This window comes from Canis lupus, chromosome 28 (genome assembly GCF_003254725.2).
Source record: "Canis lupus dingo isolate Sandy chromosome 28, ASM325472v2, whole genome shotgun sequence".
NCBI classification, from domain to species: Eukaryota; Metazoa; Chordata; class Mammalia; order Carnivora; family Canidae; genus Canis; species Canis lupus.
The window spans coordinates 16,335,818-16,352,494 of NC_064270.1; the positions used below are offsets into that span (position 1 = coordinate 16,335,818).

General features: G+C 41.7%; 1 protein-coding gene across 26 annotated transcripts in view; it reads right to left on the reverse strand.

Moving 5' to 3' along the window:
* Positions 1-16,677, reverse strand: part of STN1 (STN1 subunit of CST complex) — a 62,644-nt gene that overhangs the window by 26,689 nt on the left and 19,278 nt on the right. For 8 of the 26 annotated variants that reach the window (XM_049103061.1, XM_049103056.1, XM_049103049.1 and 5 more), the window contains 5 exons: positions 13,917-14,084; positions 13,076-13,190; positions 9,945-10,119; positions 5,237-5,356; positions 1,898-1,970 (listed from right to left, as the gene is read on the reverse strand). In XM_049103061.1, the coding sequence (XP_048959018.1) occupies positions 1,898-1,970; positions 5,237-5,356; positions 9,945-10,119; positions 13,076-13,190; positions 13,917-14,084 (651 nt within the window). The remainder of the gene's footprint in view (positions 1-1,897; positions 1,971-5,236; positions 5,357-9,944; positions 10,120-13,075; positions 13,191-13,916; positions 14,085-16,677) is intronic. The other 18 variants (XM_049103057.1, XM_049103050.1, XM_035707822.2 and 15 more) reach the window with 6 other exon arrangements.

Below are 16,677 nucleotides of genomic sequence, written 5' to 3' on the forward strand. Positions count from 1 at the left end.
TCTAAGGTACAAGATGTGGAAACTGAGAATCGAATGTTAACCTTTACTTGTGGGGCTTTTTAAAAAGAAACTACACAGGTATGTTTGTAAGTATTTATAACATCTCTATAATAATATGTAGGAAACTGATTAACAACCATGGCCTTTGGGAACATAGACCCTGGAGGGAGTCTGACTTTCTGTGTGCACTTTGCACTGTTTGACTTTTTACCATGTCCAGACATGATATATATATGTGTTTTTTTTTTTTTAATGTCATAGGTTTTTTTTCTATGACAAGAAGTGATCTCAACAGATTCCAAGACAGTCCCTATGAGGTATTTTGACTGGTATTCTCAGTTACTAATGCTCCAGAATTCAGCTTCTGGGAGTGTCCTATTTCTGGGGACTAGCTTAAAGCTTTTAGAGGCTCCCATATACAGAGTGGCAGAGGCTGTCCACCTTGACATACACACTCACCAAGGCAAGAGGGCTGGGAGTTAGAAGGGGTGTAAAACCTGCCACTTTTACAGACTCTCAGGTTACCAGGCAGTTTGGTTCCCCTGAGAAGTGTGAATTCCTTTCATTTGCTTCACCAGGCACTGGGATTATTTCAATCCATCCTGTTCCCAATGCAGATCAAAATAAGATCTGGCTAGTGGCCTACAATGAGGATGAGTGCAGGAAGGCTACCTGGGGAGCAGCCTCTCATCTTTTTGGTTGAAGCACTCCACATTTCAGTGCTCTTTAAAGCACCCTAAATAGTGGGTGGACAGGTTTTCCCCCAACTCAAGGATACTCGTCCTTGTTCTGAATGATGTAAACAAAAGCCAGAAACCTTGCATTAAAATAATAGATTGCTTTCAGTTTATTTTAAGATCTGTTGTCACCCTACTCTGGGATATGACCTCATCGGTTCTTAAAGGCTAAGCAGGGCTGCATACCATAAACCCCAGGACTGGAGACCTGGTCCAGCTCCACCTGCTGACAGCCTGGAGCAGGGCCAAGTCCTGGGGATGCAGTGGCTGAGAGGGCTGAGGGTGGGTTTCTCTGGAGAGAAAGCAAGCAGGCTGAGGAGACCTGCCATCATTAACAAGTCTTCCCTGCTCTTCCAGGCTTGTTTATTGACAAATGACAAAGTTCATTATCAGCATATGCTTGCAAAAGACAGACTGAAAAGTCACCTTGAAGTCTGATCAGTTTACATAGGATTTAAAGATAGGACTAGTGCTTTCTTCTTTTTCTGACAAGTGTGAAGATGGTAATGTCTATTGTCAGACTACCTACAGTTTGAGTGTCTAACCACTAGGGGTTGACCTAACACCACTGAAACCAACTGTATTTTAAACCATTTCTTCTGCAAATTATCAGGTTCCACGATGACTGAATTACACTAATCATAAACTGTAATGTCTAGAACCATTCCTCCTCACACTGAAAGGCTTGATGTTAGAAGAAAGGAAGCTGTCTCGTCTGGGTTCAAAGACAAGGGGCAAGAGTAGAATAAGAAATAAGACAAATTAGTGAGAATATGAGAACCAGAAGATCAGAAAGTCCTGGCCTCGTGTCTTACCTCACTGTACAAGACTCACCTGCGATGCTCACCTGTCCAGCTCCTGTCCCAACCCCTAATGAATCAGAATCCCCAGGGTTGGGACCTGAGCACTGCATGTTTAAAAAAGCTCCATGGCCAAGTCTAATGTGCAGCTAAGGTCAGAACAACCCTGAGAGTCTAATGCTCCCTTTACAGAAGAAGAGACTGAGGCTCCGATAGGGCAGTTGTCTTGACCAGTCGTTTTTCCAAGTCACTACTGGGGAAAGCCCCAGGTCTCCTGACTCTCCATCCAGTGCTCTCTGGGAGGGAACACTCCCCGGCAGTGCACCGGGGTACCACACACACATACATTCCACCACTTACGATTTGGTTTTTGGCAGTCTTCTTGAATGATATGGTGGATCTTTCTATGTAGTTCTTTGTCTTCTCTGGTTACCTAAATGGGGAAAACAGGAGACAAAGCATTCTTGAGCAATGAAGTAGTTATGTCATCTGACTCCCAGCTTGGTATTTAGGATAGTTTCTCAAGATTTCACAATAATCACCATCCCTACACAAACAATAGGGTTTTTGACACCTGGCCTCTTGTCAAACCCGCTCAGTCCCTGAGCAGCTCAGGGCTCTGCAGTTGGCCGAGAGGCACACTCCCTTGGAAGGTGGTTTACTGGGGCCATGATGTCACAGAAAACTGAAATTCCATACTTTTAAGGTGCAACTTTCTTCTCAAATATTCATGACACATTTATAACGTTCCTCATACTCGCTTTTATATTCAAAGGGAGGCATGAATGATCAAAGTCCCCAACCAGGACTCCTTCCTCTGGGCCCTGACACATGTCTCCCATCTCCTTACTTTTCTTCTTTCTCCCAATTACAAAGAAAAACAAATGAAATAAAAACTGTCAGGAAAAAAAAAAAAACTGTCAGGAAAAGCTAGCAAAAGAGTACATCTAGCCCATCCATTGAAACACTTTCTGTCTCAAGGGCAAACATAAGGAAGCTCCTTTCTGGGGATCCCTGGGTGGCTCAGCAGTTTAGTGCCTGCCTTTGGTCCAGGGTGTGATCCTGGAGTCCCGGGATCAAGTCCCACATCAGGCTCCCTGTGAGGAGCCTGCTTCTCCCTCTGCCTGTGTCTCTGCCTCTCTCTCTCTGTGTGTCTCTCATGAATAAATAAATAAATAAAATCTTAAAAAAAAAAAAAAAGGAATCTCCTTTCTCAACCAGCTCAAGTAAGAGGGAAGCAGTAACCAAATGGGTTTCACCTTCATGTTCCATAATAAATCTAAAAACAAAAAGAAAAAAAAGCAAAAGAGGAAAGAAGGAAAAGAGGCGGAAGGAAGAAAAAGCCTGTGAACAAATACATTTATAAGGAATTGTATGTCCAGACCTAGAGAACAAGCAGACTTGGGAATGCATGGGGATACTGGCAACGCCTGCTTTCTCTTGACTCACAACGTTACTGTGAAGATTATCTAGAGTAATGGGGGTGAGAGCTGCTGAAAGCAAGAAAGCACAACACAAACACAAGCCATCTACAGCCCTGTGACAGTGACTTCCCCAAGGCAAGGCCTTCTGGAAAACAGAAACTTGCAGGTTGGGCGAAGAGGTGGAAGGGGAGGAGTGAAGGCAGAGAAGGGGATGATGGTTCTGTGAAGGAAGAGAGCTGGTACTGTGGGATCTCCCCAGCCCAGCTCACACTGATTCACAGGAGGAAGTGCCCTAGCCCTGCCACACCTTGGTCCCGGCCAGCTGCCCAGGTCATGCTGCTACCCTGGGAAGAGCTTTCTACAGACACAGGGGGCCAACCCTAAAGCCTCCAGGGAGAATAGGAGGGGTAGGGGAAGCATGTCAGGGTGAGCTGCCCAGCAAGGGTTTCCCCTGCCCTACCAGACCTTTCCACACCAAGAGGAGGTAGTCTGCACTCATCCTTACACAGATTAAATACCCTTTTCAAAAGTTACTCAGGAGCACCTGGCTGACTCAGTGGGTAGAGTGGGTGACTCTCCATGTCAGGGTGAGGAGTTCAAGCCCCATACTGGGGTGTAGTGCTTAAGAAGAAAACTGGGGCACCTAGCCGGCTCGGTTGGTAAAGCATGTGACTGACTCTTGATCTTGGGGTTATGAGTTCATGCCCCTACTGGGTGTAGATTACTTAAAAATAAAATTTAAAAAATAAACTTTAAGTTACTCAAATAGTATTTAAAACACATCTTAATTTATTTTTTTGAAAAGATTTTTATTTATTTATTCACGAGAGAGACAGAGAGAGGCAGAGACACAGGCAGAGGGAGAAGCAGGCTCCCTGCCGGGAGCCCAATGTAGGACTTGATCCCAGGGCCCAGGATCATAACTCAAACATTGAGCCACCGAGGTGCCCAACACATCTTAACTTAAAAAAACTCTAAAATAGGGAATCACTAGTGTAAATCAACATTAAGAAAATGTCCTATTCAGGAAGGCTTCCCCTCAAGAATCATGTCTGTAAATACCAAGACTTCTGGGATTCCTCAGGACTTTGATCTGCCTCCAGGACAATCACTCATGACTGAAGGCACACTACCAATGTCATGAGGAAGCCCGTTTTCACTGAAAAGTTGGCTCCTCCAACTACTAAAGGTAGGCTGTGAGAGGTGAACCTTTAGTCTGAGGCAAGCAAGCACTTCCACCCCTGGTGGGAATGTCAACTAGTAGCACTTTGGGAGGTCAATCACTCTGTGCTGGCCAAATGCTTAAAAATACATGCCCTTTGCTCCAACAATTCCTTTTTTAAGAGTCAATCATAAAAAGAGAAATGCTTACATGAATTCACAAAAATAGCCAAAGCAACACTATCTGTGAGAGCAAAAGACAGAACCAACCCCAATGGTGACCAGAAAGAAGTGGTTAAAAGTGTCCAACAAGTACCCATGATATGGAGTACCATGTGAGGTCAAAAAGATTGAGGAAAATTTAAAGTACTAACATGGAAAGATGCCTGTGATGCGCTATTTTGGTACCCTGCCCCAAAACTGCCAGGCATTATTTACAGATTCTCCACTGTCCCAGGGGACACCTGTCGATGTCCTGAGACATTTTTGGTTGTCACAAGTCAGAGGCTGCTACCTCTATCTAGTTAATGAAGGCCAGGGATGCTGTTAAACATCCTACAATGCAAAGGAAAGCCATTCACAACAAAGAACCATCTGGCCCAAACAGTGTTAAGGTTGAGAAGTCCTGATTTGTAGGATAATCACATTTTAGAGGGTCAACAAAAAGGCCACAGAAGCATTTGAATGTGTACATTTTGGCAGATGCACAGTTTAAGTGTCTAAGACATACTGTTAAAAATGGCACCATGAAAAAAAAATGGCATCATGTAGGGAGGGTGCCTGGGTGGCTCAAGGCATTAAGTGTCCGACTTTTGGTTTGGGCTCAGGTCATGATCTCCTAGTTGTGGGATCGAGCCCCACATTGGGCTCCAAGCTCAGTGCAGAGCTTGTTTCAGATTCTTTCTCCCACCCCTCTACCCCTCCCCATGTGCGCTCTCTAAAATACATAAATAAAATCTTAAAAAAAAATGACATGGAAAAGATACGGGCTTTCACTCCTTAGTTTATGAACCTCCTTAATGATTTTTAAAAACAGTAAATAGGTATTCCTAGGGAATGAATATAGTTGTGATCAAAGTATCAAGGAAAAAAAATAAAGTTGCAGGTCTCTTACATAATATAGCTTATCAAAACCATGATCTTTCTGGAAAACAAATCCTTTTTCCTGCAGCAGCTGTATTGCATTCTTAAATATACTATGAATTGCCTTGGAAGTGGTGTCATTCTTAGAATTCTGTAGGAAGAGGAAAAAGAAAAGAAGTTAAGTCCCATCTTACAGCATTTCAGAGTAACTCCCTGGACCAACTGGTTTATGAATTCACCCAACAGGCTTTTTATCTGCTGAGTCAAAAAGATCCAGGTGTGTGGCCTAACACAGAATAGTATTTAAGGAGGCCTGGGAAGTTTGCTCAAGTAGGATCATGCTTGACAACTGTTCTCTACCTTAGTTGTGATTTGTTCAACTTTATAATATAAAATGGAAAATCAAGAAGATAATCTTTGAATCTGAGTATGTAGTTTATATGTCTTGACTCATTTAAAATTATTTCTATTCCCAATTTTTTATTTTTTTTTTAAATTCAGAGCCAGATCACTGTATGCATGTATCAGCTCAGTTTTTTCATTGAAATTATGGCTATAATCTAATCTCTTCCTAAGGACTTCAGAGAATTTGACGTAAGTTGGGGACTCTAGGACATAGAGAATATTACGTCATCTCCTTATTTTAAATGGTGGAAAATGTAGGTAAATAGCCATGTGGAGACCTGTCTGTCCAAGGTGGGTCATGGGGCTAAAAACAGAGGGGGTCCCAGACTGCATGGAAGGAACCTCTGTGGCTATCAGTTTTCTATTTCCTCAATTTCAATATTTCTCCTCTAAGACACAGGTTTACCCAGAGTAACCAGTTCATCCTATTTCTTGTCCCAGAGGAAGCTAGGCTTGTCCCAGAGGAAGCGAGGCCTTCAGCTACGTCTCACCGAGGTTAACTAAACTTTAAGTTTGCTGAGTGGGGGACTTGATTTCAATTTGGCCATCTCCTCCCTCACACACCGAGGGTAACTGATAAGATATTTGTGTAATGAATGGGAAATAAATACCCCATTATAGAGGTGGTATCCTTTTTATGATTCCACTGGGGGCTTTCAGTCCATTCCTGAAGCAAAGTGGTGAACAACTGTCCTTCAAGGTACAGATCCACTTTTAATGTGACAGAAATCTGTCAAGATAGTTACAAGATGAGAGCACCAAAGGAACAAGGCAAAAGCTTCTAAAGGAGCATTTGAAGGCAAAGTCCTACCCCTAATGAAGAATGCTGATGAAGGCTGTTGGGGGCAGTACCCACAGATGCTGAAAGAGTTTGCTTGTGATTTGCTAATGACCTTTCCTGCAAGAGACAGGGAAAGGAAAGAAACCCCCAAATGGCCACAAGTGTTGATAACTGCATCCCTAGAGAAACCCTCTCTTTCTAGAAGAGGCCTTCCAAAGAGGTGTTGTTTTAATCTCATGGATCCTAGTGATGTTTCACAAACATGCTCCCCTGGACTGAAGAGAACACTCTCAATTAAATTAATAGTCAACAAGCTGGAGCACCTGGTCATCAGGAGATTAGGGCCTAAAACAGACAAACATTCCAAGTTATGACAGCACCCGTTCTCTGAAGGCAGAATAAGGCCAAGAACTATGCGATGACTCCCACAGGCAGAAAAGCTACGTAAGTGTGTTTAGAATAAACAACTCACTTAGCAATTCTGTCACACATCCTTTTATTCTGGGGGGCTTCAGGGAAAGCTGTATTTACTTAAGGGAAGTACAATCAACCCAGAATAGAATCTCCCATGAAACTGTTACAGCCACTTACTCTTCATAATTCTAAGGAAATTCATCTTCTTTGGTCAATTTACTATCAGGATCCTAAGGGTTGAGTTTATTACAGCTCTTACCAAGACAGAAATAAACTGGAGACTAAAAATGATTGTTGCATGATTACTGCCACCTTAGAAATGATTCGTGATTATCCCCAGACCACACAAAAAGCTCAGCTCCTCCTCCCAGATTTCAGAAAGCTCAGGCAGCAGAAAGACAGTGTGCTAGGTCCGTGAGATTAAAAGCACAGCTTCAGCTGTGAACAAGAAGGGCCCAACAGAAAGGCTCTGTGAATATAAACAGCATGTGGAACTTCCTTTCCAAAAACATTTGCCTCGGTTGACCTCAGAGCATATCTCCCTACTGGTTATGAAGATCCAGTCTCAGGGGGAAGGCCTCCAATCATCTCTCCTGGCCCGTAGCTCAGCCTGGCCTGGGATTTGTGTCTTTCTTGTCCTTTTCTAAAGACAAGGCTCATCCGATTCAGGAAACCGAAACTACACAGAGACAGAAACAGAGACTGGCTGAATATGCTGAGCCTGAGCAGGCCTCTCCTAGCTGCAGGTCAGGAACTGGGTGGATCTCTGAAATATATATATAGTCTTCATTCTCAAACAAACTCCACATTTACCCAGCTGTCAAAGAGAAAACAATGGTTTTGCAAGGTCTGCTTATCATGTTTCTGGATTTGCTAAGAAGGGCCACTATGGAAAAAAAAAGTGGGGGGATGGGGAACATTCAAACCCTCCCTCCCCTGGCCTCCAAACTATAACACTCCCACAATGATTTTTTTGTAAAGCTTTCATCTGTATGACAATAGAAAGTGCCAAAGGATCTAGGGTTTCACCATCATTGTAAAGCATCCTTAGTCTCCCAGGCTCTATTAAGCAGAATTCAACTCAATGACACTGATCTCCCCAGCCAGAGTCATGTGAGGGAATAATTCATAATTGATTGGAAAAAAGAGTTTCCAAAGACAAAACAGAGTGCCACATTCATTTCTTTTTAAACATACAGGACTGGGCAGACACAAGTTTCTGCTCTAAGCATTCTCAAAGATACCATGCCAAAAGTTCCCCAAGGTCGTTCTGAATGGAGGAGACTTCAGAGAATCCTCAAGTCTTTCTCCTTAATTGCGGCTCCCACAGAAGAGTGGGTTCACAGGAAGAATGTGGTCTTTGCTAAGCTTCAGAGTTTCTTTCCAAACATGCCAACAGAGTGGTCAGAAGTGCTAGGAGGCTAACTTGGCGGTGAGCCGCCTCTAACTGACTAAATGGCAAGGTTTATCTTGTAGACAGCAGACAGTTGGAGAGCCCCAACTGCCTGGAAGCCCCAGGGCACAGAAGGGAGAGGCCGGCCCAGCCATCTACCCCCCCCCACCCCCCCTCCCCCCCTCCCCCGAGTGTCTCCTGAAATGCTATCCCTCGTTGCTGCGAATGACATCGCGGGTCACTGTGCAAATAGCCTGGTGCCAGGAGGAGATAATTAGGTTCGTGAACGAAACTGAGAAGCAGTGGTAGTAGCCTAGGAGGTCAGGATGAGGACCTGGTGTCTGTGCCCCCAGAATCACGAGGAATAACTTATGTTACTTAACGAGAGTAGTCACGGCAGCCCTGTTGGTAATGACAAAAGATCGGAAAACTTCTCAACAGTCCAGAAATGGAGAGACTGCTTCATGTAACCAAAGATTATTATAGTGGCAAATCTATGTGTACGGCTAGGAAAGGCTCTGTAAGACATGCCGTTCCATGAAAAGCTAGGTACAGATTAGAGTTTAGCATGCTACCATTTGTGTAAGAAAAGAGGACAGAACTACTCCTGGTTTATAAATGTAGACTCTCTCTGGAAGGATATTCCTAAGACCGGTAATGGTTCTTGTTTCTGGGGGGGAAGTGGTTAGGAGGGAGGATGGGAAGGAAACTTACTCTTAACCAGATACTGTTGGGGACTATTGAAATTTTTTAAAACTGTTCACTCCTTCAACTAACAAATAATCATCAAGAACTGAGTTTATGGCAGGCCCATTCTAGAACATGGTTCTAGAGAGCAAAGAACAAGGCAAAGAAGACCTCTGCTCTTGTAAAATTTAAATTGTGGCAGAGGAATAGGCAGACAAATAAGTAAATACCAGTGATATCCTGAGATATGAAAACAGGGTGATAACATAGTGAGGAAGCAGGTGACTCTCAGAGCAAATAGTTGGGGAGGGCTAGAAGGTGACATCTCAGCAGAGATCATTCCCCAGTGGAATAAAGAAAATAAAAATAAATGGTGTCACAACAAAAAACCCTGATAATTGCAATGAAAGTGAAAGCTTAAAACCAAAGTTTCAAATGACTCTTAATTCCAAGTGAATAAGAAAACACCAAACAACTTAGATTCACCTGTAAAGAGACAGCTCTCTCCCAGACGAGTGAGACATTACTTGATTATTCCTAGAAATGTTTACTTATAAACTAGACTGAATATAACTTGGTCTTTATTTAAACTTCTAATAAGGAAAAAAAAAAAAAAAAACTCCTAATAAGGTACCTTATTTTGACGAAGAGAGAGCAAGTCATTAAAAACTTTGGTTCAAGAATCACCTTGCTGAGCAATAAATAATCTTGGAGAGATAATTATCTCTTCTCATTTATTTCCTCCTCGTTTGGCTCCTGCTGAGATTAAGTAGCCATCTCAGTGAATACTAAGAAGTAGTATGAACCTTAGACTACTTTTTTTCCCTACCCAAAGATTAAGTTTACTGAGATTAAGTGAAGAGGGCAAAAGGGCAGGTACATTTTCATTTTAGATTCTTAGTGACCTTTCCAGAATACAAACATGGAATAGAACCAGAACCTCATCCCTGGGTCTACCCTCTGAGTGCTCGTGCCACAGTCATGTTCACCCCCCACACCCTTGAGCTGTAGATATGGGATAGGGGGCCTGAATTCTTCACATGGGCATGCTACACTTACCTGCTCAGAGGAGGTGCCGTGAATCACAGGCTGATTGGCAAGGGATAGCAGAGATTCCACAATTTCCAATTCCTGCTGGTAAAAGGTTTGCACTTTGTTCTCCATGAGGAATTCTTTGGCTCTTTCACTCAGCAAACACGTGAGATTGGCAAGGTCCAGGGCGCCTGGATCGCTGCTGGGGGAAAGTTTTTAAAAGCCCTGCAGAAAACTATCACCTTTGTTTCTTTTTGCTGTGCATAAAACAGAAACTTAGCTGGGAAATGTGACACTATTTTGATGTTTGATTGATTGAAGTATAGCTGACTTCCAATTTTAAATTAATTTAAGGTATACAACACAGCAGTTGACGAGTCTATTCTACGCTACATTCACAAGTATTGCTACCATCTATCATCATACAGTGCTATTATTACAATATCATTGACTATATTCCCTATGCTGTATCTTTTATCCCTAGGACTTACTTATTCTAGTTAGACTTCTGTTCTTTGAAAAATGTTACTGATATTTTGATAGGGATTGCAATGAATCCATATATTGCTTTGGGTGGTATGGACATTTTAACAATATTAATTCTTCCAATCCAAGAGCATGAAATATCTATTTGTGTCACCTTCAACTTTTTTCATCAATGTTTTATAGATTTCAGAGTACAGGCTTATCACATCCTTGGTTAAGTTTTTTCCTAGGTAATTTGTTCTTTTTGGTGTAGTTGTAAATGGAATTATTTTAATTTTTCTTCCTGCCACTTTGTAACTAGTGTATAGGAATGCAACTAATTTCTGTGTATTAACTTTGTATCCTACAACTCTACTGAATTCATTTGTCAGTTTTAATAGTTTGTTTTGGTGTGGTCTTTTGGATTTTCTATAGTATCATGTCATCTGCAAATAGTGACAATTTAATTTTCTCTTAACCAATCTGGATGCCTTTTATTTCTTTTTGTCTGACTGCTGTGGCTAGGACTTCTAGTACTATGTTGAATAAAAGTGGCAACATTGGATTTGTCTTGTTCCTGCTCTTAGAGGAGAAGCTCTGTTTTCTACTAGCTAATATGATGTTAGCTGTTGGTTTTTCATATAAGGCCTTTATTATGCTATGCTCCCTCTAAGCCCATTTTGTTGAGAGTTTTTATCATGAACAGATGTTCAATTTTGAACAGATGTTCAAATGTCTTTTCTGTATCTATTGAGATGATCATATGACTTTCATCCTTTGTTTGGTTAATGTGTTGCCTCATGTTGATTGATTTGCGACTATCAAACCATCCCTGCATTCCCAAAATAAATCCCATGTGATCATGGTGAATGATCCTTTTAATGTATTGTTGAATGCAGTTTGCTAGCACTTTGTTGAGGATTTTTGCATCCATGTTTATCAGGGATATGGGTCCATAGTTGGCTTTTTTTTGTAGTGTGTCTGTTTGGTTTTGGTGTCAGGGTAATGCTGACTTCATAGAATGTATTTGGAAGCTTTCCTTCCTCTTCCATTTTCTGTAATAGTTTGAGGAGAATAGGCATAGGCATTAACTCTTTTTTTTTTTTTAACTGTTTGGTAGGATTCACCTGTGAAGCCATCTGGTCCTAGACTTTTGTTTGTTGGGAGTGTTTTGATTACTGATTCAAATTCATTATTTGTAATTGGTCTGTTCAATAACAATGCTTGTTTTTGACATAAAGGGCAATTCATACAATGAGCACTGAGTGGTCATTTAAAAGGATGAGGCAGGACTACAGGAGCTATAATATTTATTAAAGATTTTGAAAAAAATGTCAAGTTGCAGAATAGCATATAAGGTTAAGTTTCCATTATTAAAAAGGAAATGACAACCCACAAAATACATGGGTGAATATTTATGCTCGTATATGCAGAGAAGAAAAATGTCTAAAAGGATACACATCAACCTATGAATGGTGGGAACCTCTGGGGAATGGTATTGAGGCAGGAGACAGGAAAATGGGGAACTTCCACTTTTTACTTTCTATGGGTCCACAGTTTGGGTGGGTTTTTTTTTGTTTTTAAGTTTGTTTTTTTTTAATTTGACAGAGAGAGAGCATGCATAAGCGGGGGGGAAGTAGCAGAGGGAGAGGGACAAGGCGGCTCTCCATGGAGCAGAGAGCCCAATGCGAGGCTGGATCCCAGGACCCCAGGATCATGACCTGAGCTGAAGGCAGACGCTTAACTGACTGAGCCATCTGGGTGCTCAGTTTGGAGTTTTTTAAACATTAATTTTTTGAATGTCATATATATATATATATATATATATATATATATATATATATATATATATGAAAAATTAAAGTGGGCAGCTGGGTGGCTCAGTCAGTTAAGTGTCCAACACTTGCTGTCTGGCTCAGGTCATGATCTCACAGTTGTGAGATGGAGCCCTGAGTTGGGCTCTGTGCTCAGCACAGAGTCTGGTCAGATTCTCTCTCCCTCTCCCTCAGCCCCTCCCCACCCTCCACTTGCACACACTCTTTCTCTCTCAATTAAAATCTTAAAAAAAAATTAAAGGGTCCAGAGTGAAGTCTCCTTTCTATCCTCTTAGTTCCCACCCTTAGTGGCTATTGCTGGTTTTCTGGCTCCCCTGAGTCCTTTGACATATACACTAATGAACACACATATATTCTTACTCCCTGTTTCCACCACTGCCCCCAAGAGTAAAATCATCCCTGGTTGGGAATGATGGATATCATTTTTTATGGCTTTTTGTTATAATGTGTCACAGTATAGTATTTTGATTGTGATGTTTCATGGCAGCTTTCTTTCGGTTTCTTGCCTTGGGGCTCATTGAGCTTCCTGAATCTGTGCATTTATAGTTTTCAGCAAACTTGGAAAAACTTCATCCCTTATTTCTTCAAATATATTCTCTCTGCTCCCTGCACTCTTTCAGGGACTCCAATCACACATTCATTTTCCTCACAAGATCCTGAGAATATCTGCACTACTTTTATCTTTATGTTGCAGGTATAAAAACTAAGGCATAGAGGGAATAAACGGGCTTGCCCAGAGCTGCTCAGTGAATGCAGACAGTTCAGGATTTGAACCCTGGCCCATCCCAGCATCTGGGCTCCTGCTGCCTGGCCTTACTGCCATCATCACATCTTTCACAGTCAGAGACCACAACTTACCTTTCTTGCTCTAGGGCTGGGATACGGAAAGGCTGGTCATAAACTTTCCTGTAGATACTGGGCAGCTCAAGCATCCTTGCAATTTGAATGTTGCACACTGGATCATCCACTTTATCTAACAAGCCATGGGGAAAATATGCCACAGAAATTACAATGAGATCAGCTCTTTCCCATGTCCAAATTGCTGCTAGGCACCCGGGGGGTCTCTTTCCCTATGGGTGCCCAGGGTCATGCATCTAGAGGCACTAAATGGTTCCCAGTCATCCTCTGAGAGGGAATGCAATGCCCTAAGCATCACAGGTTTGTCCAGGAACAGACTGGAACCAGGGAAAGCACATTTGCTTATTCACTTATCTGTTACAATGGCAAACAACAGGGGCCATCCATGGTATTTCTAACCAAAATCAGACAGAGCACTGCAAAGCGTATCACTCAGGGGATGTGGGACTATCACATTTCCAATAAGCTGTTTTCCTTCAAAGTTAACGACTCAGTGGTGCTCAAGAAATCTCCATCATTTTAAAGAATATGAATATACTTTGCCCTAAATGGATTGACACTTAGAACTTCAAAGTACTTTTAACATTGATGTTACCCAAATAAATTTGCCTGATATAATAAATCATTTGCTTTCCTCCCCAATTTCTAGTTACCCTCTTCAAAATAGTTAAGAAAGCATGTTATGAAATAAAATTTTCTCCAGTAAAGAGTTGCATCTTTTTTTTTTGAGTTGCATCTTTTTATTTGAACTTTTTAGCAGTTTGACTTTTAGCTAATCCAGAGTTCATTGGACACACACCCAGAGTAACCACCAGTTTTGGCAGAGATAACTTGTGCTTACAGAAAGTAGTGACACGAATCTCTCGTTCTTCTCTATATGTATGGACATAACCTCTGATTTGGATAATGTCCCCAATTTCTATCTTTGTCTTCTGCTCAATGGTCTCTTGCAGCTTCTTAAGCTGTGAGGTTAAGCTCAGCACCCCTGCAGTTGAAGCAGCTGTAGTTACTAGGGCCAAAAGAAAAGAGACAATGCATAACACAATCACCCCACCACATTTGTGAGATAGTTTTGGGGTGAGACCAACAAAAGACATCTACTCATTCTACTTCTGATTAGTTGCTCTACTGTACAGAATCTGCACAACCTTCTGAAATCCTCTGCTGAATAGAAGGCATAAGCTGTAATTATTCAAAAGTAGAGTGAAGGGAACAGAGTCTAGGAGGCCTGGCAATCCAAGTGAGAAAGTTCTGGCATGGCTCCAACATTTCCTCTCCTGCTCTTGCATTACCAGTGCATTCAAAGGGCTCTACGTGGTCCTGAGCTGAATTATGTATGAGTTCAGCTGGGTTTGGTAGCAACAGCTCTAAACAACCCTTCAAAGTGTCCTTGCAGGAAGACAAGTCTGGCATAGGACAAAAGGGGACCCAGATCTACATATGCAGTTCTGTTTATGGGGAAGTGCCTCAGGCTGATCTTCCACCTAGGTACTCAACACCCTAATCTCTCACCTTTCATCTTTGTTGGGTAACTGAGGTAATTTCTCTCTCTCTCTCTCATACACACACACACTGTCATATCACTTAAAACTATAAGCTTAAGCAACTTCATGGTGAAAATAACCCAATGCACATTCGACTCTAAATAATTTCAGTGTGCCTGGGTGGCTCAGTCAAGCGCCTGCCTTCAGCTCAGGTCACGATCCCAGGGTCCTAGGATTGAGCCCCGCGTTGGGCTCCTGCTCATCGGGGAACCTGCTTCTCCCTCTCCCTCTGCCTGCTGCTCCTCCTGCTCGTGCTCTGTCAAATAAATAAAAATAAAACCTTTGAAAAAAATAATTTCCATCACTTAAGTTTAATTTCAAATTGTATTAAATACTTAATAAGCACAGCCTCAATTATTAGATACTGTAGGTGCTGTTCTAGGACTCTACAATGTATTAGAGCATCTAACCCTCACAAGTATACCTATTTATTATTAGCCCCATTTTATTTTATTTTTTTTTTTTAATTTTTATTTATTTATGATAGTCACAGAGAGAGAAAGAGAGAGAGGCAGAGACATAGGCAGAGGGAGAAGCAGGCTCCATGCACCGGGAGCCTGATGTGGGATTCGATCCCGGGTCTCCAGGATCGCGCCCTGGGCCAAAGGCAGGCGCCAAACCGCTGCGCCACCCAGGGATCCCTATTAGCCCCATTTTATAGAGGAAGTTACTGAATCACAGAGAGGTCAAGCAACCTGCCCAAAGTAAAACAACCAGTTAGTAACAAAGCTGGAGTCTGAACCCGAGCAATCTCTGACTTCAGTGTTTCTGGCTTATTCTTTATTCTCTGCTGCTTGCCCCATGAGTGTACACATATTTTCCAGTTACAGCTAGTGTGTGTGAACAATTCTATGTTCTGATTTTCTGTCTGGCCCAAGCTCACATACACACATGTATCAAAAGAATTCATACAACTTGAGCATTTTAAATAATCATGGAGCATTCATGTCAATATGAGACAGTTTGTTTAGCTGATCTCATTAAATATTCCACTCTCCCCCCTTCTTGTAATTTTTTTTTTTTTTTTTTTTTTTTTTTTTGGCTTTAATCACCTGCACTGGATGGGGCTTAGTGGTCTACACTTGGGTAATGGAGTCAGACAGACCTGGCTGCAATCTCCTCTCACCTCCTATTAACTACATGAACTTGGGCAGCCTGTTTAAACCCACTGTGCCAGGGCTTCTTCAGCTATGAAATGGGGGTAACAAGACAATCCACCTCACACACAGAGTGGTTGCCCAGATCTAAGTTAACCCTTAAATCACGAGCATGGCACAATGTCAAGATCCGCAGGAAATGTTCCATAAATGTCAGCTATTTGTAAAAGTGAATAATTATGCTCTCTAAATAAAATTATTGTTTTCTTTGGGGGAGTCTTTCATTGGGAATTGCTGGATAGAAAAGTAAAAACACATTTACAGTTCATTACATATTGTCAGAATGTTTGCAGAAAAAATCCCCACCAAACCATTCTTTTTTTACAAGGTATTGCCAGCAGTGTGTGCATGCTTGTAGCACCTACACTGCCTCTGGTCACTTGGATGTTTAGCACCCTAAAAAATACCTAATAATTCCATGACGTTTTATTTTTGCTTTTAAACTACCAGACAGAGGATGCCTGGGTGGCTTAGCGGTTGAGCATCTGCCTTTGACTCAGGGTGTGATCTTGGGATCTGGGATTGATATAAAAGTATATATTTTATGTGATTTATTCCTACTAAATGAAGTGCACTACTGCCTCATTAAAGACTCTTGTTCCCAGAGCCTTTAAGTGACTAAGGAACACCACGGTAGCAATCTTAAGCCCTGCCTCCACCCCTCAGAGTTTATTTGAATACTAAATTGTGCCTCTCAATTTTTTGTAATGCAATAAAATTAGTATCTTGATGGTTTTTAAATGTATCCTTTGAAAATTGTTTTATGTAAAATAAATGTTACTGAATTATAAAAAAAAAACACTCCATATTTACTGTGTAAATACACAACTCCATCTTTGGGTTACGTTACGTAAGCTAGAAGACAGGGATCACAGTTACCTCTTTTAAAAATATCTTTATC